This window comes from Cyrtonyx montezumae, unplaced genomic scaffold, assembly GCF_038088225.1.
Source record: "Cyrtonyx montezumae isolate F1298 unplaced genomic scaffold, pur_monq_1.0 scaffold_11, whole genome shotgun sequence".
In the NCBI taxonomy this organism is placed as follows: domain Eukaryota; kingdom Metazoa; phylum Chordata; class Aves; order Galliformes; family Odontophoridae; genus Cyrtonyx; species Cyrtonyx montezumae.
The window spans coordinates 2,012,919-2,040,568 of record NW_027071837.1 but is presented as its reverse complement, the minus strand read 5'-3'; the positions used below and the strand labels follow the sequence as shown (position 1 = coordinate 2,040,568).

The following is a 27,650-nucleotide window of genomic DNA, read 5'->3' as shown; positions in this document are numbered from 1 at the left end:
TTCTGCCTGCACGTGGGTCCTTGGCACACCCCAAGCAGCGTTTTCCTGGTGCCAGGAGCCAGCCCTGGCTTCCCCGTCCCATCTGCACTGCGGGACGGTGCCCCGGAGTGGCTCCTGGGGATGTTCGGGGTGCATGGATGTGTCCTACACTGCACCCGGTGCAGGATGTGATGCCGATGCCATTCTCCAGCATCACCCATCCCTGAGCAGGCGATGCTGATGCTCAGCAGTGACACTGCGTGGCTCTGCAGAGCCCTCAGAAATGCTGAGCAGTGGTGGGGCCGCTCCTTTCCTCCCTCCCCACATCAGCCAGGAGGTTCCTAGCAACTCCCTGTCTTGTGCCCCTGCATTACTCATGGCAAATAGAAGTTCTGTTTGCTCTCAGACAAACCCTCCCGGGGCTTTGTCTGCAGATCACATAAACCACTTGGCAGCAGCAGAGCCCCGAGTGCCCTTCAGACTCATTTCTGGATCCCCTCTTGATATTCCAGATCATATTCCTTCTGCATACTCCTTCTGGTCCTTATCAGACACCATGCCTCACTCTCTCTTCCATCCCTGGGACAGGAATCTGGGGCTCTCTCCTGGTCGCTGGAAATGGTGAAACCTATCAATCCGTCAGCACCTGCCTGTGCCAAGAATGTAACTTCTGTGTCCGGGATGCTGCCACTGCAGTCCCCTCTGTGATCTCAGCGCCCAGAGTGTCCCTTCCCATCCCTGACCCCAACCTGCACTCTGCCCCCTCACTGTAGCTCTATCTGCTCGGTGACATTGTTCCTTTCCAGCCTTTCCGGGAGCACACAGTCCTTCAGCACCAGGAGATTCCCAGGCAGGGACGACTGGAGGGGAGTCACGTCCATGCAGTGGGGAGCGGTGCCAGCAGCACGGCTGTCTGCCCTCTGCCCGTTGCTCCTGGACCTGGGGGCAGCTCTTTCTCTCCCAGCATGGGGCAATATCCATTATAACTCCCTGAACAGTGTGGCAGCTCCCCTGTGTGAGCAGGGTCCCCATGCTGTCTCTCTCCAAGTCGTGGGGACATGAGCAGGGGTGAGTGGTGACTGCCGTGGTGGAAGGATGGGAAGAGTTTGTCATGGAAAGGCACAGCCCTGCTCAAGGACATGGCTGTGGGGTACAAAGCACCCACCTGTGACACACTGTTTTGTCCCAGAACGTTGTCTGGAGGTGGTTTTCCCATTGGGGCTGCCGTAGGGAGCAGGTGGGATGAAACACAATGTCCCCATTGAGGAATGGTCCCGCACTGAGGATGATGGGGAGGAGTCTCCAGTCCTGTGGGGAATGGGATGGGGCTGGGATGGTGGAGGCCCCAGGAATGGCAGTGAGGATGTGTTCCCCATTCTCACCTGCTTGGACAGGCCCTACCCAGGGCACTGCCCCCAGCTCCCATCCCATCCCCAGCCAATCCCCCATCCAAGACCCCAAGACACTCACCCCTCAGTCATCCGTGTGCCCCAAACACCATCCTGATCCCAGAGCCATCCCATGGACACTTCTGTAGTGCTGGGGCTGCCCTCACCTTCCTCTTACCCTGCAATAATTTACGGGGTGCTTCCCACCTCCCTTATCCCACAGTTGCCACGGTGGCACTGAGCATTGCTCCTCATCTTCCAGCTTTTCTGTGGGATTCTGGGAGCACAGAAGAGGGAGAGGAGCTGCTGGGAGGGGACTCCCAGGTGTCTCCCCCATCATTTCCTTCCCATGGGGTTCAAGGTGAGTTTATGGGGCCAAATCATCGCCCAGAGGGCAGTGAGATACCTGTGATGCTGCATGCACACAAGCATCCCTCACCTGCTGTATGAGGGGCACAGGGCTACTGCTGCTTCTCAGCAGCAAGTAACCTACAGCTGCATCCTAATGGCAAACCTTAAATTGCCATTTGGGGTCCTGCCCTAAATTGCCTTTTCCTTGAGCACCAGGAGCTCACAGGTCCTGGTGGCTGCCAGTCCCTTGAGCTGCCTGACCCACGCTGACCCATGGCCCCAAACTCGCTCTCCTCTCTATGCAGTGAGAGGGAAGGTGAGAGCAGGCAGAGACCGCACCTAAATCTCCCTTCCTCTGCAACCCTCCCTTTCCTCACCTCGCTGCCGGCCGTGGGCCAGGACGTGGAGCCAGCTGAGTCCTGCGGCTGAGCTCGGCGTCGTGTTTGCCCTCCCTTTCCCTTTGTTTTTTCCTCTCCTCCTGTCACTGCCACCCTGGAGGAAGAGAGGGAGAGGCCGTGCTCACACGCTCCGTTAACCCGCGCTGCGATTCTCCCCCTGATGCCTTTGGGAACGGCTCCAGCGCGCTGACGGAGCTCTGCGGGTGCCGCCTCGGAATCACCTTCCCCTGCAGATTCCAGCTGCTGGATGAGCACTTCACCAGTCCCCACGATGCCGATAGGAGCCCTGCACTGCCTCGTGCTCCTCTCCCTGCTCGGGGAGGGCATCGGCGAGGTCAGGAGGTACTACATTGGGGCCGTGGAGACCGCCTGGGACTACGTGCACAGCGAGCTGCTCTCCACACTGCAGGCACCCACGGGGTAAAGCTCTTTCTGCTGCCATTCTGCATAGGGCTACTGGCCTACGTGGTGCTGGGTCTGGCTGGGTATAGATGGGGCAGAGCAGGAAACCCCCAGATGCCATCCCTTAATCCCAGCCGGGATGGGAAGAGCTGCAGGGAGAACATAGACTTGTCCTGCTTTGCTTTAACGCCTTGTGCTGGTGATGCTTTCAGTTCTGTGCTGGGAGCTGCCGTTCCAGCTGCATTTCCTCCCTCTTCTGCTCTGTATCTCAGCTGCTTTGGTGAGACAGAAGCAGAGCTGGAACCCCAATCCCCTCTGCCCGGGGAGGGGTGTTCCCATGCTGTAGCTCACAGCATGAAGGCTCTGTGCTGTGCCTGTCCCCAGCTAGAGCTCTTTATCTCTGCCCACACTGCATTGCTGGGGCTGAGGCTTTTCCCTTTAGGGAATGAATAGAATTTCGAGTGTTTGGGCATTAAAAGATGTTGGTATGCAGCGAGAGGAGGGAGGAAAGTATAGTGGCTTTGCCTGAGTGCTTTGCGGAGGGAAGAAGTGGCTGTCACATTGTTTGGGCATTGAGATGGTGGTATGTGGAGACAGAAAGCTGTGTGTCCCCTCAGGGGACGGGCTCCCTGAGCCTGGGACGGGGAGCAGAGATGAGAGCTGCACCAGTGTGGGTCCACACGTACCCACTGGAGGTGCTGCAGGGGCTTGAGCTGGTGCCTGCTCCATTTGTTTGTGTGATACTGATGGGCTGAGTGCTTGGAGCTGATGGGAAGCCAAAGCTGTGTGTGGTGGGGGGCTCTGCCCCATGCTGCTCCACCAACACCCCTGTACAGCCACAAGCCACTCCCAGGCATGTACCTTGCCCCACCAATGAGAGATGGAGACGGACACAGGAAAATACCCAAACTTCAGAGAAAGGGCACGGGGAGGTGAGCCATGTGCCTTGCTCCACTGCTCCTCCCTCGTGGGAGCAGCACTCCATAGCACCCATGGGGGTGAACCTCCAGGAGGACATCTGCTGTCGCTGTGACCCTCCAGGCTGAGCTGCCTGCACGTCCCCATGAGTCCCAGTTCTCCTCTTCCTCCCAAGCGCAAGCAGAGTGGCCCTGGGGGTCCCAGCTCGGGCTCTGCGCTGGTGGCCACGTAGCCCTGACCTGTCTGAGTGCTCCAGCGGGGTGTTGCCTTTGGCTGTCTCCTGGCTCCAAGAGATAGTGCTGCTAACAATGCCGCTCTGCTGAGCCAGGAACCTCTCTGCTCCTCGGCCGCCCCGGGGTAGGAAGTCGGCAGGGACTGGAGTGCAGAGAGCTGCCAAAGCTGTCAGGCCACACGTCCCTCTGCTGACAACGGCCCCTTGGGTCCCTGCAATGGCTCTGCCGCCCTGGCTGGGACCCCGTGCTGAGCCCTGGAGCCTCAGATCTCAGAGGGGGCTCCACACTGGGCTTTCTGTGAGAAGAGATTGAGGATGCAGCCCCAGGGTGGGCAAGGAAGGGTCTCCAGACAGCAGCATGGGCTGTGCATCACGCTGTCCTCGATTTCTGAGTCACTCTGTCTCCTTCCTCTTCCCCTCGAGGAAGAGTCAGTCAGGGAACTGCTGCCCGGGCTCAGACCTCACTGTTTCTTCAGGGGGAAGAGAACACCACCTGGCCCGTGCTCCAAACAAAGCAGGGCTGGAGGCAGTCTGTCTGCTTACTGGAAATGGGCTCGGTGCTGGGGCTGGGGCTGATAAGCAGTCTCTGAAATCCCTGGAGAGAGGAGCGGCTTTGTTATCCCGATCAACGTGCCAGACTCCTTCTGGAAAATGAATATGCTAAGCTGCTTACAGATCGAAAGTGGCCAGTGGAGATAAGTGGGGTGTGAAGCACACTCAAGCATCCTTCATCCTCCTGTTCCAAGGAGTGTTTTCTCGGGGTCTGGCTGGAAATGCCCACTTTGGGCAGAAAAGAAAGGAATGTGGGGATGTTGCCATGCAGGTTTTTTTAGGGGGAGCTGGGGAGGAAGGCTGAGGTGATGTGTGATGTGTGCTACACGTACAGGTGCTGGGGATGTACAGGGCAAGGGGGGCTGTGGGGCAGAGCGGCCCCGAATGGCACTGTGCCATGAACCACCATGTCTTCTTTCACTGTGATGAATGCCGTGACATTAATCACTGCTACGTTGGCATGCATGAGCTGAAAAAGTCCTTTCCAAACACACCTGTGGTTGTCAGCAAACAGAGAGGATGGGACAGAGAGCAATCCCAGGCAGGAAAGGGAGGAAGAGGATGGTTGCAGCTGGTCCGTACACTCAGCCTTGGTTTTTCCTTCCTCCCACAGTGTGTCAGGGCCCACGGAACCACGTCCCGCTACGCTCAGTGCCCTCCCACAGTACAGGAAGGCAGTGTTTGTGGAGTACCTCGATGCATCCTTCACACAGCCCAAGCCCAAGCCGGCGTGGATGGGTAAGAGCAGTGGCCAGGCTCATGGTGGACGCTGGTGAAAGCCACCAGCTCCTCATCCAGGAACAGGACCTCAGGGGCTGCGGGTGGTTGTGCCAGCCCTGCTGCTTGACCCCACCCTTTTCCTCCTCCAGGTCTACTGGGTCCCACCATCCACACAGAAGTCTACGACACGGTGGTCATCACCTTTAAGAACATGGCATCCCGCCCCTACAACCTCCACGCTGTTGGGGTGTCCTACTGGAAGGCGTCAGAGGGTGAGTTGGGTGATAGCCACACTGTGCCTGCCTCCCAGGAGGGGACACATCCCCTCCAGCATGGAACTAGGTGATCTTTGAGGACCCTTCCAACCCAAGCTGTTCTATAATTCTATGACCTTGGTGCCCACTTACCCCAAGAGGACAGGCTGGCATAGAGTTGACTTAGCCTTGGGAATAGCAAGACCGCGCTCAGTCCAAAGCAAACTGTATTGATCAGAGAGGTAATACGTTGGTTAAACCAAAGTTTGGATGCTCAGGACCAGTAGGATCATGTATCCTCCAGCACTGGGGCTGGTGAAAGTACTTGCCCCCAACAAGCATGGCTCTGCTTGCTGCCCTGAAACCAGCCGTGGCCTGCAGCAGTCGGGCTAGCTGAGGGCTTGGGTGGGGAAGAAGCACTTCTGTAGGCACTCTGTGTTGGGGATGATGCTTCGGAGAAATTAGAGTGTTCCTCTGGCTGCAGGCGCAGGGTATGAGGATGAGACCAGCCAGCCAGAGAAGAAGGGTGACAGGGTGGATCCAGGGAAGGTGCACACCTACATCTGGGAAATCCAGCAGAACCAAGGCCCCACGGATGGTGACTCTCAGTGTCTGACACACTCCTACTCCTCCAATGTCAACAGCGTGAAGGACACCAACTCCGGTCTGATCGGAGCCCTGCTTGTGTGTCGGCCTGGTAAGAGCAGCGAGGGATGGGAATGGGCCAGGTACAGTCCTGAACTGAGAGGCAGAAAAAACAAAGATCCCTTCCAGAGATGGGGTGAGCAGCAGCACTGTGGGGGTTGGCCCTTTCCCCAAGTTGTTCCTTACTGATGAGATGGACAAACGCTCTCAGATTTCCTTGCTGGAGAGAACCTGGTTGCTTCTTTCCCTTGTGAGATTTCAGATCACAGATGAGATCTTGCCCTGTAGCTGAACCTCAGTTATTCATAAGGTGAATTCCTATGGAAGTATAAACGTTTGTCTTTCCTTCAGAGCTTCAGCAATCTACAATAATCTGTTGTCAGCTGAGGCACTTTGCCAAACAGGACTTAGTTGGAAGACCTAAAGAGAAGTTTTATCAGCAGGACACCTGGGACACTGCCTCAGTCACACTATCTGTGCCTGCTCTTTTCCATTTGGTGAACACAGAGATGACATCTTGACTGTTAACACTCTTTAGGAAATCAAAAAATGATCTTGGCGTGGGATTGGCTCTCCGTGGCTGAGCAGTCTCCCGTAGGTAGCTGTCCAGACCCCTCTATAGTCACCAGAGAGGAATGAGCACCTGTGGGGTGCGAGTCAGCTCCCATGTGCTGTCTGCAGCCCAATGACTCGCCACGAGCAACTCCTCAATTCCTCCAGTGACGGAGCAGTGTCTAGACGAGCAGTGCAGACAATGGGGATGACGGAGGGGATGGATGAAACGGGCTCTTCCAGGTGACTAAGTGCTGTGAGAGCCAGCGAGGGGAAGGCAAGGCAGAGTGACCTTTCAGAGCCTGCTAGGGGCAGCTACTGCACAGCCACAGGGTTTGGGGGACTGCCTGGTCTTGATTTCCCAGTTCTTGGAGGGCAGAAAACAACTTCCCATGGGAGATGGGCATGGTACTTGCTGACTTGTAAAGAGACCCATCCCATGTCCTGTTGCAGGAACTCTGGTGAGAGATGGGATGCAGAACATGCAGCAAGACCTTGTGATGCTCTTTGCAGTGTTTGATGAAGGTAAGTAAGCAAAGTGAGCTGAGCACATTGGTGTCACCTGCATTCAGCCTGCTCTGTGGGGTGTGCTTTGGCCACGATGTAGGTACAGCTCCTACATCTCCTTTCTCCACACCCCAAACTTGCTGCCACCACTCGTTCCCTTCACATGGGCTGAAGGGAGTAATGCACTGTTGTGTGCAGTGCTCACTGCACACACACAGCACTGTCACACTCATGCAAAGCCATGGCCAGGCCTGATGCGAACTTCCAACAAGCACTACAGCTCCCTGGATTTTGGCTTTCAGACTGTTTCACCATGGTGGGAAGGCTACATCTTTCTTTGAAATACTCTCAAGCAAAAGCTGACTACACCCTCCTCTCTCCACAGGGAAAAGTTGGTACTCAGAGCCCAGCTCCTCAGCCCACAACAGGACGGAGCTGCACACCATCAATGGTTACATCAACAGCTCACTGCCTGGTGAGCACTGCTGTGCTGGGGACAGGGGCGAAGGGGGAAGGTGAAAATACTTGAAACAGCAGACACACCATCACATCACATCACATCACATCACATCTTCTTTATCTTGCCCAGTTAGAGTGAGGCAGGACCTGCTGTGTGTGTTACCAAATGCAGCTGCCCTCCTTGTATTTGTCCAGGAGAGGTACCAGTAGCAAAGAGTTTAATCTCTTATAGTCCTATGAGCTATGCTGGGGGATGCTACCCCCATGTAGGGGGAGGGGAAGATCCAGCTCTCACTGCCCTGTCCCTGGTAAAACCTCAGTAGGGCTTGGAAAGCTTCTATCAAGGGAAAGCAAAGGCTGTCTGGAGTCTCAATGAATGTAGAAAATGGCAGTTTCTGCTGTTCTTCTGGAAAAATAATAGAATCACAGAATAGTCCAGGTTTGAAAAGATAATCCAGACAAACAGTCAAGAAGATCTAGAGCTGCCTTGTAGTGAAGAATCTCCAAGGCAAACTGGGAAATATCACCAGGAGAGATGTTACCATCAGCAATCACTCCATGGTGAACCCCTCCCTGAAACCTCCCACCTGGATCTGGCCCTTCTCCAATAAAAGGCCAAAGCAAAACTCCCCTGCATTCCCTGGCATCATGGTTCCACAGGCTGAGCAGACCCCATGGTCTTCCCCTCGTGAAAGTGTTCACTTGCATAGCAGCCCCCACCTGGCTGTGGGACCGTATCCTGCTGGTCAGGTCATGATGGAGAGGTGACAACAGAGAGCTGGTGGCCTCACGACAGAGCCTCCACCCTGTCTCTCCTCTGGCTGTTGGGATCTATTCCAGTCTCTTATGGTGCTCAGCGCTAAAACAAAGTGCTTGACTCTAATTGACTTTGTTTAACTTCAGCTTCCAGGAACTCGTTCTCGTTATTCCCTTCCCCATTAGATTACAGAGCTCTTTGGCAAACACCGATTTCTCCCCAGGAGAATCCTTTCACAAGTCAATTTTTCTCCTATTTCCTAAGTATGCTGAGCTCTTTGAATCAGCCTGAGGAAGGAATTTTCCCCAGAGTGACCTCTCTCTGCCCTTTCTGGTGTATTTCAACTCCTGCTGAAGAAGTGATGGAGCCCTGTGCCAGCTGTCCTGTTGGAGCATCAGGATTACCAGTGCTATGATCAGACAAATACTTCCCCTTTCCCAGTTCCACGCTCCTCAGAGTCAGCATCCTTGACAACAAGAGTGTGGGGTTAGGGCTAGGGTTAGAGACACAGAGATGACTCCTGGGTACTGTCCTTCCCGCTGGCAGGTCTCACGCTGTGCCACAAGAAGCAGGTCCATTGGCATGTGATTGCCTTGGGCACTGGGCCAGAAGTCCACTCCATCTTCTTCGAAGGCCACACGTTTCTGGTGAGGGGCCACCGTCTCAGCAGCCTAGAGATCTCCCCCGCCACATATCTCACAGCCCAGACCATGCCAGGAACAGCTGGCTCATTTCGGATATTCTGCCAGATACCATCCCATCAGCAAGGTAACCTTGGGGCTAAGGGGAAAAGGAGCTCAGGGCACAGGCTGGGCTCTCTGCAGTGCTGTATCTCCAAGGCCACTCCTGTTCAGCCTTGTTCTATTGATGTGCAGCCTGGTCCACGACCAGGATGGCATGGCTTGACCATGTGATGGTACATTTGATGGGGATAGCAGTGGAGAGACCATCTCCCAGCAGGGCTTGGGGACTTACCTATGCAGGTAAGTCAACATGACCCTTCCTACCCAGCTGGCATGGAGGCTGTTGTGAAGGTGGAAGAGTGCCCAGATGAGCTCCAACAGAAGATGGGGCAGCCCTCAGATGAACCAGAGTACATGGATGAGCCTGAAGAATATGAGGAAGGTTATCATGTGATCCAGGTGCGCTCTTCTGCCAAGAAGGACCCTGTGATGTGGACCCACTACATTGCAGCTGAGGAAGTGGACTGGGACTATGCCCCTGAGAAGCCAGTGTCTCTGGACAGGTGAGAGTGGGCTCCTGTGGCCATGGGGCTGCTTCTTGGGGATGCAGCTCTGCCAGCTCTTCCCTTTCTCCCCAGAAGTTTGTTTTCTACCCAACCTATCTAAGGGACATTCTGCCACACTCTCAGCCCCCACAGTCCCTAATTCCTTCCTTACAGGGCAGTGTGGGCCCATGTGCAGCCTAGCTGAGGCTTTTTCCATAGAAGAAATGCTGGACACTCCTCTAAGGCACAGGGGTGTCCTGTAGGGATGAGAATATCTAGGTAGAACAAGATAGGACAAGAGGTAATGGCCTTAAGTTGCACCAGGGAAGGTTTAGGTTGGATATTAGGAAAAACTTCTTCTCAGAAAGAGTGGTGATGCACTGGCACAGTGCACAGGCTGCCCAGGGAGTGGAGGGGTGTTCCAGAAATGTGGAGATATGGCACTGAGGGACGTGGTTATGGGCATGGTGGGGTGGGTTGGGGCTGGACTTGGTGTTTTAGTAGTATTTTCCAGCCTTTATGATTCTATGATTATATGATTCCATTCTGCCTTTTTGTGTTGGCTCTGTCCAGCAGTTTGCTGGTCCACCTCTGGACTGTCTTGGGGTTCCTGCACTGCCTGTATCACCTGCAGTGTTATTCCCCAGCATGCACGTTGAGATTGCAGGGATGGATGTCGCTCTCCATGCACCGACAGGCCCTGGGAGCTGGTCCTTGGAAGGTGGAGGTCTTGCTGTGGTTCTGGCAGCATCCTGCACGTGTCCATTTGCTCTTTCTTCCCTGCAGAAACATCACCAGCCTGTTCCTGGAGGCTGGCCCGCAGCGGATTGGTTCAAAGTATAAGAAAGTGATGTTTGTGGAGTACGAGGATGCAACCTTCAAGAAGCGGAAGGTGTCGTCCCAACCAGGCCAGGGAATTCTGGGACCTGTCCTAAAGGGTGAGGTTGGAGATCAGTTTAAGGTAAGAGAAGTTGCTCTCCTTGCAGAGATAGAAAAGGGAAGCAATTGGAAAGCCTGATGCTGCTCCTTCTAACAGCTCTTATTTGCTACTGGGAGCTTTTCAGGAGCTTTGCGTTGCTACTCTCTGCCTCAGAGTTCCCTGTGTGTTTGTGGGCACGGAGGTGAACACCTTTGGTGAAACCCCAGTACAGCTATTTAGGGAAGTAAATGAAGGGCTTCACACTGAGAAGTAGGGAGTGTTTTGAGGCTGTTGCCTGCTGTGTGTGCTGTGTTTTGGTCCTCTGGGGCTTCCTGGATTGACAGAGCTCTTCTGTCTCACATGGAAAGTTAGACTAAAGATAGCAACCTGCCTTTTATAAACCTGACATTTTTCTGCCCTCCCAAAATGTGCAACAACTGGGTACCTCCTGGAAAGATGGGCAGAGCAGATTGGTAGAGAAACAATAATTCCTTCTATCCTGCTTCCCACTCTGTGGTCCTGCACATGTCTGGGCTCCTTTTAGGCACAGGCAGATACCAATCCCAGAGCACCAGGGTCCAGGACTTTCCCCCTACACTGGGCTCACAGCATCCAGACAGATCTCAACATCCCCATTGGCTGTCTTTGTTTCAGATTGTGTTCAGGAATCTAGCCAGCCGACCATACAACATCTACCCTCATGGCCTCACCAGCGTAAACCCGTACCATGCCATGAAGCCCTCACAAGGTAAAGCTGTAGGCAGGCCATGGGAATGTGGGACATCAGATGGCTAGTGCCACTTTCCTGTGCCAGGATTGCTATCGCAGCCCATGGTAAGACAAGTTGCCCAACTAATCCATCCATCCAAGTGCTTGAGATCTCCAGACCCAGTTCAGTGCTTTTGTCTTCTACCTCACCTGGACAGCCCAGAGACTGGACAAATTTTCCAGTCTCCAAGAGTCACAAGGGCTTTCAAAGCCAGGCACATGGCTCTCCATCCTCACTCAACCTAGACAGCTCCTCCATCTCTCCATGTTCTGGGTTGGTCCTGGGTTCAAGAAGTTTCCTATGTGACTTGTGCTGTCAGGAAACCTTTCTGTGCTCTTTTATTAAGTGGGATGATATCTGGAGGAGCAGCCCAGAACTAAGAGATTTGCCCTCATCTGTGTGTTGACAGAGAAGGACGTGAAGGACATTCCCATTGCCCCTGGCCAGTCCTTCACCTACAGGTGGAGTGTCACAATGGAAGATGGGCCAACGCAGGCAGATCCTCGCTGCCTCACCCGCTTCTACTACAGCTCCATCAACCCGGTGCAAGACACAGCCTCAGGCCTGATTGGGCCCCTCCTGATCTGCTTCAAGAAATCCATGGACCAGAGGGGAAATCAGGTGGGTCCTCCTTCCAGGTGTGGCAGAGAGAGCATCCCATTCCCTTAGCAAGGTGGGTGCTTTGTCACTTTAACTGGCTGAAATAATGGTGGGGGGAGAAATACTTGGGCAAAACCAAATATGACTGTCCCGTTGTCTTCAACTCTACCATCACTTCCAACCCTCTGCCTTCCTCACTCCTCCCTTCCCTCCAATCCCAGATTTTACCTTAGTGAAAAGCAGTGAACTGCTCCCCATGCACCTAGGCTGATCTGGACAGACCACACTCTGGGGCTGATCTGGATGGACCAGCAGCATCCCCTTCCCTCTCTGCTCTCAGATAATGGCAGATGCCATGAGGCTGGTGCTGTTTTCTGTCTTCGATGAGAACCGCAGTTGGTACCTGGAGGAGAACATCAGGCGGTTCTGCACCGACGCAGCCCACGTGGATACACAGGACCCCCAGTTTTATGCCTCCAACGTGATGCACAGTGAGTGCAAAGCAGGGAGACCCCAGCTGCTCCCTGCCCCAGGGAATGGGTGCAGCCTGGTAGCCCCAGATCCTGAACTTCTCACCCTGTGCTCTCTTCCAGCTATTAATGGCTTTGTCTTTGACAATCTGCAACTGCAGCTCTGTCTGCACGAAGTCGTGTACTGGTACGTGCTGAGCGTTGGGGCCCAGACAGATTTCCTCTCAGTCTTCTTCTCTGGAAACACATTCAAGCACAACACGGTCTTTGAGGACATGCTCACCCTTTTCCCATTTTCTGGAGAAACCGTCTTCATGAGTGTGGAAAAGCCAGGTGAGTAAATGTGGGCTATTCCACAAAGCATCACAGCAGAGCAGAGGGAGCACGTCCAGCCATGGCCCTGCTGGGTGCTGGGACCCACGTTTTGGCAGCCCTGAAAGCAGAGGGATGCACAGCTGCTGGAGCAGCAAAGCTAAAGACAGTGATCACTTCCCCTGGTGCAGCTCACGGCATCTCGTTTACCCACACCACTTTGCGAGAACAGATGCTCTGGCTGCAGAAAAGTCCTAAGAAGGATTTGGGGTTTGATAGTTTCCCCCTGCTTGGCATTTTTTTTTCCTTTGGCATTTACAAAGTGGCACCGTTCACCATTTCCTCACTGGTGGAGGAAGCAGGCTTTGCCACGCAGTTGCACGCTGCTCACAAGCGCTGTGCAGAGCTGTCACAGCCAAACGCTGCTGATCTGAGGAAGGCCAGCAGCAGATGACAGCTCTCTCCAGCGTCAGAGCTGTGCTACTGCACACTGCTTGGTGGGGAGGTGAGCAAGGCACAGCCTTCTCATCGTTTTTCCCTTGAGTGGGAGAGATGTGACGACTGTGTCTGGGGGAGAGGCGTATCTGCAGTCACCATCGTGTCTTCGGGGGTGGATTACGGTGATGGCTCTGCTGTGATCATCCCGGAGGTGCTGTGGGTTGTCAGTGCATCACTTCTCACCAGGCCTTGTGGCAGGAAACACCTGCCCTGCTGATGGTGCTTGCTCATTTCTGATGTCATCTGCAGTCCTGATGGCTCAGGACATCCTCTGGGGACTGTGAAATCACTTGCATGAGCTAGAGGCAGCCAGAAAATGTGGGTCACACTGTCAAGGGATGGGCTGATGGTTGGACTAGATGATAGTAGTGGTCTTTTCTTAGCTTCATGATTCTTTCTAATAATCTCTCTGATTCCCCACTGTGGGGCTGATGGTGCGCTCATCTTCCCCTGAGACAGGTGTTTGGACACTGGGGTGCATGAATCCTGATTTCAGAGACCGAGGGATGCATGCCAAGTTCACAGTCACTCAGTGTCAGCTTGAGGGAAACCCTGATGAGGAAGAGTATGAGAATTATGTGGAGGAAGACTTTGAGTTCCAACCCAGGGGCTTCTCTAAGAGAAAGAGCTGGCGAAGGCCATGTGTGAGTGAGCCCAACACTGACACCTCTTCCAAAAATGAGACAAGGAAACCAGCATTGTGCTTGACAGAACCCAGCCATGGGGCCCTCCCACATGAGGGCACCAATTCTGGACGCTCTTCCAACAGCACATCAGCATTCCCAGGGAGCCCACATTTGGATGATATTTCCACCTCCCCTCTGCCAGAGACAGACTATGACCTAGTGTCCTATGAGTCCTTCCTGGCGGATGAAGAACTGTCAAAAACCATCAGCCAGAACCAAGGTGTTGGGGCACTCCCATCTGGAGAACACAGCAGTGGAGAGGTCCATGGCACTGTGAGTTCAGAAAGTCTGCACCAAGGTAAGCCAGCTTCAGAAGATGCTACACTGGAAAAGAAGGTGACAAATGTCTTAGAGGTACAGGAACCAGTAAAAGCAACAGTGGTCCAGGCTGGTGGTACATTACAGATGCTGGAAACAGAGACTCAAAAAGCAGTGGGTCACACTAATGGTCTGTGGAACTCAACTGTGTTTGCTGCTGGCAAAGCCCCTCTTCAAGGCACCAGGAGCTCATTTCAACAGGATGACCTGGAGCACAGTACGAGACTTCAGGTCACATCTTCAGAGGGTGCTGATGCAACAAGCAATACAGGACCAATGTTAGGCACTGACCCTAACTCCTCCTTCACATCAGACAGCTCTTCGGGTCCCTCAGCCAGGACAGAGGACATCAGAACTTCTCAGAGCCACAGTGCAGAAAGCAATCACTCCTCCAATGAGTTAAATGCCAGGCTGAATAAAAGATTTCACCCAGTGGTTTCACAAGGTTTGAATGAATCTTTTGAAGGGAATGATGTTTCTTTCTCAGACCTACCCGTACAAGAAAAAAATCTTACAGACATGAGGAACTCCTTCCCTGCAAACAGCAGCATGGAAGAAGCCAAAGGACTTGCCCAAGGCACAAGCCTTCTAGAAACCACCTTTGCAGACAGCAATGACCTTGAACCTTCCAGATACGTAACAACAGAAGAAAGGGATGAGTTAATCCTGGAGGCAGTGTTTCAGGATGCTACAGCCGCTAAGGAGTTGCCAGAGACAGATAGCCTTGTCCTTCATGAATCAAACCTCATGGTGAATGACACAAGGCAGTCCCCAAATGCACCAAGCATGGGTGTCCCTGACTGGAGACCCCGACAAGCCAGGTCTCTGCAGAGCAGAGGCTTGGAGCATGGTCTAGGTCTTCCCAGCCCCACTTCTGGCAGCAGGGAGTCCCCCTCTGTGGTGAGCAGAGAAGAGCAGGATGAGCGAAGCAGCTCAATTCCCACAGAGGAAGCACCGCAGAGCCAGGCAGCGATGGCAGGCAGCAGCTCAGCACTGCAGGATGGTAACAGTGCTACAGATGTGGCCTCAAACTGGGACCCAGTCTCACCAGAGGCAGCAGGGCATGCTGTGGGCTTGCAGAGCCCAGCTCTGGCTGAGATGCAGACAGGTGGAGGGGCTGCCTGGGGGGCTCTGTGGGGCAAGCAGGCACAGGGGAGAAGCCAGATGGAGGAGGAGACAAATGCTGTGGAGCAGCCAGATCAGGAGAGGACCTGGTTCAGTCCCCAGCATCTAGAAGCCAATATCACAAAGGATGCTGTGTCTGATAGCACCCCTGGGCAAAGCCCTGATGAAATCCCTAGAAAAGTAACTGTGAAGGATAACGCTTCCCTGCCTCTGAGCAGCCCTGCATTCAACCACAGCACTGTTGAGACACCAGACAAACATGTGCAAGACAGTTTGGATGGACCGCAGGTGCTTGGCAGGGAAGATATCCCTGGAGAAACTGGGAAAGTGGGAGAGCCTGAGGAGGATGGGGAAAGTGGCAGCACGGTGGGGAACAGGAGCAGCAGAGCAGAACATGAGGAGAGCCTGGCTCTGAACAACAAGACCCTCTCTAGCTTCTTGATGTCAGAATCTAACGTCACGGATTACGATGACTACAGTGAAACAGAGCAGGATTTTGACATCTATGGGGAAAATGAGCATGACCCACGCTCCTTCCAGGGGCAGATACGGCAATACTTCATTGCAGCAATGGAGGTGATGTGGGCATATGGGAACCAGAGACCCCAGCACTTCCTAAAAGCCACGTAAGTGTTGCGGCCTCTCATCTGTTCCCCTAGCTCTGCATGGCATGGCTCCATATGTATGCAGCAGCTTGGGACAGCCAGGAGCTCAGGCCTGTGACTATCTCTGCCATCACTTCTGCAGGGACCCCATGAGTGGCAGGAGGAAACCCTTCCAACAGTACCGCAAGGTGATTTTCCGAGAGTACTTGGATGATTCCTTCACTCAGCCAGTGATGCGGGGAGAGCTGGACGAACACTTGGGAATCCTCGGGCCATACATCAGGGCAGAAGTTGAAGATACCATCATGGTGAGTTCTTCCTATAAACCCTGACCTCTCCCCTTGGTCGGCTCTGGATCCTTTAGGGTAAACGGATTGTAAAAGGGGTAATGAGCTTTTGTTTCCCTTCTGGTGCAGGTCAAGTTCAAGAACCTGGCCTCGCGGCCCTTCTCCTTCCACTCCTCACTGCAAGGCTATGAGGAGCTGCGGGGAGGTGAAGCTGTGCAGCCCGGTGAGCTGCGGGAGTACTCCTGGAAGGTGCTGCCCCAGATGGCACCCACCACGCAGGAGTTTGACTGCAAGGCCTGGGCTTACCTTTCCAACGTGGACCTGGTGGGTGGGGAACTGTGGGCAGCATATCTGGGCTCTGTCTGTGGGGTCAAGACTTCTCCTATGTGCTTAGAGCAGCTGTTGGCTGCATAGATTCTCAGCTGAGTAATGCTGTGATGAACTTATGCCTTCCCTTCCCTTCCCTTCCCTTCCCTTCCCTTCCCTTCCCTGTGCCTTTTCTGTGAAACTTGTAGGAATTTGCATTCTGGATCCCCATAAGCTCACCAACTAGTTGAATTTTGTCCCTGGGTGCAAGTGAAGCAAAGTTGGACAGATGGCCACCGATCAGATTGCCCAGGGTGGTCATCAGCATCACATCTCACCCTAACACAAACTTGTCTTGCAGGAGAAGGACTTGCACTCGGGCCTTATTGGGCCACTGATCATCTGCCGCCGCGGGGTGCTGAGCTCTGCCTTCAGGCGGCAGCTGGCCGTGCAGGAGTTCTCCCTGCTCTTCACCATCTTCGATGAGACCAAGAGCTGGTACTTCCCAGAGAACATGAGGAAGAACTGCCGCCCACCGTGCCGCATCCAGCTGAACAACCCTGACTTTAGGAGGAACCATTCCTTTCACGGTGAGGACCCGGCCCTTACTCTTTCCATCCCACAACTCCTTGGGGTGGGAAGGCTCAAGGAGTCCAGCCACTCCTGACCATTGCCTTCCCCAGCCATCAATGGCTACGTGAGGGACACTCTGCCCGGACTGGTGATGGCTCAGCAGCAGCGGGTTCGCTGGCACCTCCTGAACATGGGCAGCACTGAGGATATCCATTCCGTCCACTTTCATGGGCAGATGTTCAGCGTCAGGACGAGCCAGGAGTATCGCATGGGAGTCTACAACCTTTATCCTGGTGAGATGCAGCATGACACCATGCACATCCTGCCTGCACGGCTTCATGTCTGCACCTCTTAGGATGTGTTGGGGGACAGGAGGGATGGTGAATGGGTCTGAAAGTGTCAGGCTCTGTGTTTGCACCACTGCATTGTGCTGTGGCTGGCTAATCCCCTCTGCTCTGCTCTGGCCAGGTGTCTTTGGGACAGTGGAGATGCAGCCCTCACATGCTGGGATCTGGAGGGTGGAGTGCAAAGTGGGGGAGCACCTGCAGGCTGGGATGAGTGCCCTCTTCCTCGTGTACAACCAGGGTGAGTGACCCCTTTGTACCCAGAGCAGCACGCTTTGAGCTCCCTGTCCCCATGGATTGTCCAAGCAGCATCCCCTGGGTTCTCACCCAATTCATGTTTTGACTTCAGCCCTTGTCAACCATTACACACCCCTGGCAGAGGTGCATTTGGGGTGAAGGCTGGAGACCAGCTTTATTTGGCCACAAATATTTTCCCCCAGAGTATGTGCCAAGAGGTAAACTGAGGCACAGAGGGTAATGCTGCCTGATGGCAGGTCGTTCTGATGGAAACATCCCTGAGAGCAACTGCCAAGTGCACAGGAAACCTCTGGCTCTGCTTCCCTCGGAACAACACGTTTCTCCCTCTCTGTAAATAATGCAGGGGGAAGTGGTTAGCGGGGCTGATGCTTTATCACACTGTGACAGCCCCTCTCCTCTTCCTAAAGGAGCAGTAAATGTCAGCAAACATTTCCATAACTTAAAAATCTGCTTAAGATTTCAAAATGCATGTTTTTCCCCAGAATCATTGCCATGCAGCAGTGATACCAAGATGTGACAAGCAGCTAATAATAAGAGTTATTATAAGAGGCAAACAGCCCTGTGCTCAGCAGAGCAGAAGGGAGACAGGAGTGTCAGGCAGGTTTCAATTTAGCAACGTGATATTTGTTTTTAAAAGATGCTGCCTAGCAACAAAAAGGCCCAGGAGTGAGGCCCAGGTGTCAGCATTTCAGGGAGATAGAGACACAGGGACAGGAGGCCATGGGTAGGATGAAAGAGCAGCACTAGCGTGGCCAGAGACTGATGGTGGGACCTTTGCTGTGGCCTCTATCAATCAACCATCCCCATTTTTCTCCTTGTTTGCCTGCAGATTGCCAGAACCCGCTGGGGCTGGCCTCAGGCCACATTGCAGACTCCCAGATCACTGCATCGGGGCAGGAAGGTGAGTTTGGGGGTGGTTGTTGAGGCTGGGTCTGGTTCAGCACGCACAGCACAAGCGTGGTCAAAGCTGAACTTGAGCAAGTCCCCACCATCCATACCCACATCAGGGTCCCACCTGGGACCTGGAGGTGCCTCCCCATTGCACTATGACCACATCACACTGCTCAAGGCTGCTGACCCCTCAGGGGATCGATCCTGCAGGTGGGCAGCTCACCACATCCTGCTCCTCATCCTTGTGTACTTTCCTTGCAGGGTCGTGGGCCCCTAAGCTGGCCAGGCTGCACAACTCTGGCTCCATCAACGCGTGGAGCACTGGAGAAGGCAACCCTTGGATCCAGGTGAGAGGGGTCCTGTGCCCATGGGTGCTGCTGGGGACAGTGCCAGGGCACAACACCAGCCGGTGCACCCTGCAGAAGGACCCACACATGCGGCCATCACAGATCAAACCCTGCATTTCATTCCCAGGTGGACCTTTTACACCTCAAGATCATACATGGCATAAAGACCCAAGGGGCTCGACAAAGGCTCTCCAGTCTCTACGTCTCTCAGTTTGTCGTCTTCTACAGCCTTGATGGGCAAAGGTGGAAGAAATACAAGGGCAACGCCACCAGCACGCAGATGGTGAGGAGGATCAGTACCAGGACTGATTTTTAAAAATATATTTTTGATGAATATACAGAAGTTCATTTGCACAAACCCTGAGTTTCTCCCCCTCCGTTTCTCAGTGGTTTGCTCTGATTCACCCCATTCACATTTCTCTCGTCTGAGTCACACCTCAAAAGAATTCCCTGAGCTGTTGTTCTCTTATAAGGATGCTGATAAGATACTAAGATACGGAAGTGCCAGACTGTAATGATCTTGTCCGTGCTAATCCCTGCCCTGTCTAGCTCTTTCCACCAACACAACAGCCCCCTTTTAACCCCCTTCCCTGCAGATGTTCTTTGCAAATGTGGATGCAACCACAGTGAAAGAAAATCACTTCAACCCTCCGATCATAGCCCGCTACATCCGCATCAACCCCACTCACTACAGCATCCGCACCACGCTGCGCATGGAGCTCGTCGGCTGCGACCTGAACAGTAAGTCCCACCTGGACAGAGGAGTGCTGTAGGCTTTTCCTCTGCTTTTGTCTCACTGAGACCAGGCTGCTCTGGCCTGCAGATGCTCTGGGATTCTTTCTTTAGCTTTGTACAGAGCAAGGCAGACCGTTACAGGCAGCAGCTCTGTGCTGGCGCCCCACACCAGGCAGATGCACATGCACATCAGTTCATGTGTGTGCAGTGTGTTTCCAGGTATTCCTGCCCTTCCCCTCGAGACAGGTTTGTCCTGGCAGATAGACACATTCTCCAGATTCCTCCTAGATAAGATCTCCAGGGAGAAAAGAAGGTGGGAGAAGCGGCAGGTGACATTTGTCACTCCCCAGCCAGAGCCACGAGGCACTGAGCAGTGCAGTAATGCTGCTGCAAAGCACAGGAGATGTTGTGAGCAGGAAAGCCTGCAGAGGGCAGAGGGAGAATTGTGCAGCCAGGAGGCATGTCCACAATAGGTGTCTGTTGTCCCCTCTGACAAGCTGCTTCTCTCTTCCAGGCTGCTCCATGCCCCTAGGAATGGAGAGCAAAGGGATCCCCGATGAGCGCATCTCTGCATCCTCCTACAGCACCAACGTCTTCTCCAGCTGGTCACCCTCCAAGGCCCGCCTGAACCTGGAGGGAAGGACCAATGCGTGGAGACCAAAGGTAGCCCAGCAAGAAGACCCCAGGCAGGCAGCTGGAACGTGAAACAAGCAGGCTGGGTTTTCACTTCTCTCCTGGGCCAGGGCACCCTGAGTTCAGCCGCATGTACTAGATGCAGGCAGGTTGCCCCCAGCAGCTCTAACCCTGATGGGGTGGGTGAAGCCTGGGGTGGCATGCAGGGCCAGCTTGTCTTCAGCTGCTAGTTTTTTCTCGTTGCTGGTGGTGACACTGAAGGGTAAAAGCAATGTGTCTTTCCTCAGAGCAACAGCCCCAACGAGTGGTTGCAGGTGGACTTTGAAGCAACCAAGAAGGTGACTGCAATCATAACCCAAGGTGCCAAGGCTATCTTCACTCACATGTATGTGAAGGAGTTTGCTGTCTCCAGCAGCCAGGATGGTGTGCACTGGAGCCCAGTCCTGCATGATGGCAAGGAGAAGGTAAGCAGAACTGGGGCAGCAAACATGCCCACAGTAGTCCTGCAACAGCAGCTAAACAAGCTATGCTTTGTTTTCAACTCTAAATTGTTCCCAAGAGGTTCCTGTCTGTGTCTGTTGTGTCTCTAAGCCACGGGCTCTCTGTGCCAGAGCTCAGCAATGTAGCCAGCACCCCACAGACTCCTCTCTCCTTTCCAGATTTTCAGGGCAAACCAAGACTACACCACCACAGTGCTGAACAGCCTGGAGCCGCCGCTCTTTGCCCGCTATGTGAGGATACACCCCCGGCACTGGCACAACCACATCGCCCTGCGGACAGAGTTCCTCGGCTGTGACACCCAGCAGGAGTACTGATGGGCAGTGCAGGCCCGTGGACCCACTGAACTCTCACTGGGGATGGAGCTGGCCCCGTGTGTCCAGGAGGTGCTGGTGGCATCAGCAGAGGTTTCTCTGCTCCCAGTGCTGTGTTAATGGATTCTGCTGACAGGGTGGACTGTTTGTCATCACTCTCTTCCTGCTCCTCATCTACCCCATGCCATATAGTGAGACGTAATGCTGAAGAATTAAACAGTAATTTTCCAGTAACTCTGCATTTTCTCCTCTTCTCAAACCTTGGAGTCCCCAGGGGCTAAGTCAGCATTACCAGCAGTTGGTAATTAAATAATGAGCCCCAGTGATCCTCAGCTTTGTTTTCCACAAGCACAGCCCTGGAGGAGGCGGTGGCAAAGATAAGGGCTGTGAGCAGAGGCCCTGCTCCTCTCCCTAGTGTGTGTTTCGCAACCAGTGGGGATCCGGATGCCTCACCTGGAGGCAGTGCTTGCACAACCCAACTCAGCACTGGGCTTTGGCCTTCAGTCCCCTTAATCTCCTTCCTATGCTTGCTGACATGGCTAGATGCCACCCTGGGGCTTTTCGGGGCTGGCTGCAGCTGACTGGAAGATCTCTGTTCATGCATTGGTGGCTTTGGTGGGACATTGCCCAGGGCAAGGATGCCCAGAACACAGGAAAGTCCTGGCCAGGTGGTGCCAGCTGGACAGATGATCTCGCACCCCTCTTTCCACACTTATAAGCAGTGAAGGTGACAGCACTGCTTTGTCCCCAGCACTGAATTCATTCCTGGAGTACCCAGAAGGGCTTTTGCCTGCTTCTTGTCCCCTTTGCAGCTCTATTTCAAGAGGAGATGCCCACATAGGTTCATAAGGTTGGAAAGGACCTACAAGATCATCTAGTCCAACCATCCTCCTATCACTATCCCTACCCAACTACTAAATCCAATCCCTTAGCACCTCATCTAAACGCTTCTTGAACAGTGCTAGGGATGGTGCCTCACCCACCTCCCTAGGCAGGCCATCCCAGTGCCTGACCACTCTTTCAGAAAAGAAATGCTTCCTCAGGTCTAATCTAAATCTTCCCCGGCGCAACTTGTGGCCATTCCCTCTCATCCTGTCATTATTTATCAGGGAGAAGAGGCCCACCCCCTCCTCACCACAGCCCCCCTTCAGGAAGTGGCAGAGTGCAATAAGGTCTCCTCTGAGCCTCCTCTTCTCCAGACTAAACAATCCCAGCTCCCTCAGCTGCTCCTCATAAGACTTGTGCTCCAGGCCCCTCACCAGTTTTGTTGCCCTTCTCTGAACACGCTCCAGGGCCTCAATGTCCTTCTTGTAGTGAGGGGCCCAAAACTGAACACAGTACTCGAGGTGCGGCCGTACCAGAGCTGAGTACAGGGGGATGATCACCTCCCTGCTCCTGCTGGCTACACTATTTCTAATACAGGCCAGGATGCTGTTGGCCTTCTTGGCCACCTGGGCACACTGCCGGCTCATGTTGAGCCGAGCATCAACCAACACCCCCAGGTCCTTTTCCTCTCTACATTCTTCAAGCCATTCTGCCTCAAGCCTATAGCATTGCATGGGGTTATTGTGGCCAAAGTGCAGGACCCAGCACTTGGTCTTATTGAACCTCATCCCATTTTGCTCAGCCCAGCTGTTCAGCCTATCCAGATCCCTCTGAAGGGCCTCCCTACCCTCAGGCAGTTTGACACATCCTCCCAACTTGGTGTCATCTGCAAACTTACTGAGGGTACACTCAATTCCCTCATCTAGGTCATCAATAAAGATATTAAACAAGATGGGCCCCAAAACTGACCCTTGGGGGACACCACTTGTAACAGGATGCCAGCTGGACTTAACTCCATTAACCACTACCCTCTGGGCACGGCCCTCCAGCCAGTTCTCCACCCAGAGAAGAGTGAACCTGTCCACACCACGGGCTGCCAGTTTCCTCAGGAGAATACTGTGGGAGACCGTGTCAAAGGCCTTGCTGAAGTCCAGGTAGATTACATCAACAGCCTTTCCCTCATCTACCTGTCTGGTCACCCAGTCATAGAAGGAGACGAGGTTGGACAAGCACGACCTGCCCTTGGTGAACCCGTGCTGGCTGGGTCTGATCCCCTGGTTGCTATGCACGTGTCGTGTGATTTCCCTCAAGATCATCTGCTCCATAACTTTCCCTGATACCGAGGTCAGGCTGACAGGCCTGTAGTTCCCCGGGTCTTCCTTACGGCCTTTCCTGTAGATGGGAGTCACATCGGCAAGCCTCCAATCTTGTGGGACCTCTGCAGATAACCAGGAATGCTGATAGATGGCAGAAAGTAGCTCGGCAATCACCTCTGCTAGCTCCCTCAGCACCCTTGGGTGGATCCCATCTGGCCCCATGGACTTGTGTCAGTTCAGATGGAGGAGCAGATCTCTGACCGTCTCTGCTTGGATCACAGGGGATGCATTATGCGCCCCGTCCCGGACTTCCAGGTCAGGGCAAGTACCCTGTGGACAACTGCTCCGTCTATTAAAGACAGATGTGAAGAAGGCATTGAGAACCTCAGCCTTTTCCTTATCATCTGTGGTTACATTCCCTACCTCGTCGAGTAAAGGAGAGAAATTTTCATTAGTTTTTCTCTTACTGTTAATATATTTGTAAAAGGGTTTCCAGTTCTCCTTTACAGCAATAGCCAGTCTAAGTTCAAGCTGGGCTTTAGCATTTCTAACTTTCTGCCTGCAAATCTTGGCCATTTCTCTGTAGTCACCCCAAGTAGCCTGTCCCATCTTCCAGAGGACATAGACTCTCTTTTTCTCTCGGAGTCTCAACAAAAGTTCCCAGTTCATCCACACTGGTCTTTTTCTCCTCCGGCTCAACTTACAGGACTCCAGGACAGCCTGCTCCCGTGCCTTTAAGATTTCCATCTTGAGGAGCATCCAGGCTTCCTGGACCCCTTTACCCCTCAGGAGCAAGTCCCAAGGGACCCTTGCAACAAGTGTCCTGAACAGGTCAAAGTCTGCCCTCTGGAAGTCCAAGGCAGCAGTTTTGCTAGTCACCCTCTTGACGTCACCCAGAATAGCAAACTCCACCATTTCATGGTCACAGTGGCCAAGACAATCTCCAACCTTCACATCTCCTACTAGTCCTTCCCTGTTAGTGAAAAGTAGGTCTAGCAAGGCATCTCCCCTGGTAGGCTCTTGCACCAGCTGTGTCAGGAAGCAACATCCACACATTCGAGAAATCTCATGGACTGCTTCCTCTGCGCAGTATTATATTTCCAGCATATGTCAGGGAAGTCGAAGTCCCCCATGAGAACGAGTGCTGGCCATCGTGCAACATCTACGAGTTGTTTATAGAACACCTCATCTATTTCTTCATCCTGACTAGGTGGTCTATAACAGACCCCCACCACGATGCCACTCCTAAAGACTATCCCCCTGATCCTTATCCATAGGGACTCTATCATTTCCAACCTCAAGCTCTTCAACATCAAAACACTCTTTGATATAGAGAGCTATGCCACCACCCTTTCTTCCCTGTCTATCCCTTCTGAAGAGCTTGTAGCCATCAATCCCAGTATTCCAGTCATGGGAGAGGTCCCACCATGTTTGTGTAATAGCCACAAGGTCATAGTTAGCCTGCCTCACAATGGCTTCAAGCTCTTCTTGTTTATTGCCCATGCTGCGTGCATTGGTATAGATGCACTTCAGCTGAGATATCTGCCTCACCCCTTTCTCCAGCACAGCCTCCTTAGGCTCTTTACTGGTGAGCCCTGTTTTATCCCCTTCCCCCGTCACAGCTAGTTTAAAGCTCTCTCAATGAGTCCAGCTAGCTCCTGTGCTAGGATTCGTTTCCCCCTTGGAGATATGTGCATCCCATCAACAGATAACAGGCCAGGAGCCGAGTAAACTGCCCCGTGGTCAAAAAACCCAAAGTGTCTGTCTCTACACCAACCTCTCAGCCAATTATTCATCACCTGTGTTTTCCTAGCCCATTCTGTGTCCTTCACCACCCCAGAAGGTATGGAAGCAAACACCACTTGTGCTCCCACCCCTTGAACTCATCGCCCTAATCCCCTGAAATCTCTTTTCATAGTTCACAGACTTCTCTGAGATATTTCATTGCAGTCTGCCTGAACTACGAGTAATAGGTAGTAGTCGGTGGGGCGTATCAAATCCGGGAGTCTTCTAGCAATGTCCCTGATCCGGGCCCCAGGGAGACAACACACTTCCCTGCGGTTTGGGTCTGGTCTGCAAATGGGGCCCTCAGTTCCCTTTAGAAGGGAGCCACCCACTATGATCACCTTCCTTTCTTTCTTGGCAGCAGCAGTCTCAATGCACGGAGTTGATTGCCTTACCATTGGTGACCTCCTGGGGGAATCTTCCTGCACTTCACCCCTTATCACCTCTTCAACATCCAATGCTGCAAATCTATTGCTTAGGGGGATCTGGGGACACTGGGGAGGCAGAGGGGGAGATTGCCCACGGTACCGAGCAGGGACTCTCTGCCAGCCCTCCCTATCCCTCAGATATCCTCCTTCTGCCCTACAGGGACAGGTCATAGTCCACCACCGAGTGCGGGGGATCTCCCCAGTGCCTTTCTCTCTGGCGCTCTAGGGAGCTACTCCACCAGTCAACCTCCACAGTCCCTGATGGCCCTCAGTCTCTCAACCTCCTCTTTCAGTTCAACCACCATGCTAAGCAGATCTTCCACCTGCTCACACCTCGCACAGGAGAACTGCTTAGCACCCTCATCCAGCAGCAGCAGGCTCTGGCACTCCTTGCAACCAGAGAAGGCAGACCTTCTGTCTGGGTCGCCACAGCCTTTTTAAGGCAAGCCCTCTGGTCTAGTAGAGACCATGGCGCAAAAAAAGAATAAAAACAAATAAATGAAAAATTGAAAGTAAGTAAGTAAATAAATAATAGTTTATAATGATGATATATAGAGATATGAATTGTAATAACTTAAAAATAAATAAATAATAATAATAATTTAATATATATATATAAAAAAACCCCACAAACAAACAGTGGGTAGTGACACTTCGCTGCCCTCCCGGAGCCCTATTCAGCTGAGGGCTGCGGGTGAGGGCGCTGAAACCCCGGCAACGCCCAGGCCTCGTTCACCTCTGGCGAGAACAGCCTAGGTCTGGCCGCCCTCACTCGGTTCCCGAGAGACAGGAACCTCCCGAAAACCCGCCCTGTACCTCAATCAGCCGCTGCAGCTCCGGCTGTGCCGATTTCAAAGCAGTTGATCACGAGGACAAAGCCTGCCTGAGCCTCAGCAGGACCCAGCTCCTCACAGCACCACGGGGCAGATGCTGGATGCCACAGCAGCAGCAGCACTACTCTCCATAGGGTTTAGTGGGCTGCAGCCCCCTTCCCATGCTCCACAGCCCCGTGGATAGTTCTCCCCCTCCTTAGTACTGCTGGAGGACGTGTCCCACCCCAGCAATTGTCACAATGGCTCCATTATGGGGGAGTCCAACACGTCTGGTGGTGTGAATGTTCTAGAATGGTACTGCTTCGGAAAGGCCCAGAGCATTGTGGGATAGGTGGGGTCCATTTTGGGGGCGGCTACCTCCTAGCAACGGCAGCAGCGTCGCCACCGGTGTGCCAGAGGCTGTGCCCATCCTCCCCCTGCGCTGTGAGTATGAGAGAGGGAGAAGGCCAGGCTGTCCCCAAACCCCCACCCAGTGCAGATCAGAAAGTGACGTTTTGATGGTGCTGAAAACCCCACACATCCGCCTCATGCATTGCTGTACAAGGAGCCTTTACTACGGCCCTGGCAATGATTACATTACAGCCCTAGACAGGAGATGCAATTACCCTTTGGCTTAATTGCATTCTGACAGTAATTAGGCACGTATGGCAGCATACGCTGCCTGGTGTGAGCCAGCCTGGAGGGAGGAGCTGGGACCATAAGCTTCTCAACAGGGAGCATCCCCACCAGGGGACCCGGTGAAAGGTCTTCCCTTCAGCACAGCAGGGCAGAACCTGCCACCTCGGGCCCTTGTCAAGGCAGAGCTCTTCTGCCCATGGCTACCTCAGCAGGCCACACTGGACCTGACCAGCTGAGGCTTAAATACCCATCAGGTGGGCCACAAGCCCTCCCAGAAACAGGCTCAGATGCAGTCCTATAGCAGCAGGACCGGCTGTTCTGTGCAGTGGGAAAATGGTCACTGACCCCATCAGTATCAGCCTCCCACCTCTGGAAACAAGCTGCTCTGCTGTGGCATAGAGTCCAGTGACGTAGGATTAGATCAGAAGAAATGCTGCCCACACCAGGGCCCTCTCTGGATCACTTTTCAAAGAGCAAACAACAGCTGAAGCCTCTGTGGGCAACCAAGCAGCTTTTGCCAGGCAGCCCTCAGGATGCTCTCCAGCTGCCCAGCACACAGTGAGAGTGCCGGGATGGGGCTGCAGGGAGCTGTGTAAGAGCCTGCCAAGCTCTGGCATCCATTACTGGAAGTGTCTCTTGACATTTATCTTCTGGGGAATGGAGACCAGATGCCATTTCCTCCTGGCATGACGCAGCTCTCAGCTGCACTGTAGCTTTCCCTGACCCACAGATGTTTCTGTGCAGAGAAGCAGTGCAAAGTGCTCTGCCTTGTCCCAGGTGCTCTGCAGATGCCTCCTGGCCAGCCAGTCAGGGCTGGGGGTAGGGCAATCCCAGTAGAGCCCTTCAACCTCCTGGGCAGATCTGTGGGGGTGCTGCATGCCACCAGGGCAACTCCCTAGGTGCTCAACCTAGTTCATTCTTTTCTCTTAGTGCTTTGATTTTACAGACCTTCTCCCCAGGGAGCCCTGCAGACAAAGACCAGGCCCAACTGAAAGTCACTGCTCAGCTGCTTGAG

The 27,650-nt window shown here is 53.6% G+C and overlaps 2 protein-coding genes across 2 annotated transcripts in view; both read left to right on the top strand.

Annotated features, from left to right (window-relative positions):
- Positions 1-27,650, top strand: part of GCNA (germ cell nuclear acidic peptidase) — a 62,976-nt gene that overhangs the window by 30,645 nt on the left and 4,681 nt on the right. The gene's annotated exons all lie outside the window — the stretch shown is intronic.
- F8 (coagulation factor VIII) lies at positions 2,220-21,064 on the top strand. Its single transcript, XM_065729318.1, has 26 exons — positions 2,220-2,536; positions 4,834-4,958; positions 5,090-5,212; positions 5,679-5,891; positions 6,845-6,916; positions 7,284-7,373; positions 8,661-8,882; positions 9,126-9,360; positions 10,129-10,303; positions 10,916-11,009; positions 11,440-11,651; positions 11,971-12,121; positions 12,224-12,433; positions 13,370-15,665; positions 15,787-15,952; positions 16,061-16,255; positions 16,599-16,827; positions 16,921-17,103; positions 17,279-17,395; positions 18,242-18,313; positions 18,565-18,650; positions 18,778-18,933; positions 19,247-19,391; positions 19,900-20,048; positions 20,306-20,482; positions 20,678-21,064. The coding sequence occupies exons 1-26, from the start codon at positions 2,364-2,366 to the stop codon at positions 20,831-20,833; spliced, it is 6,222 nt and encodes a 2,073-aa protein (XP_065585390.1). The 5' UTR covers positions 2,220-2,363; the 3' UTR covers positions 20,834-21,064.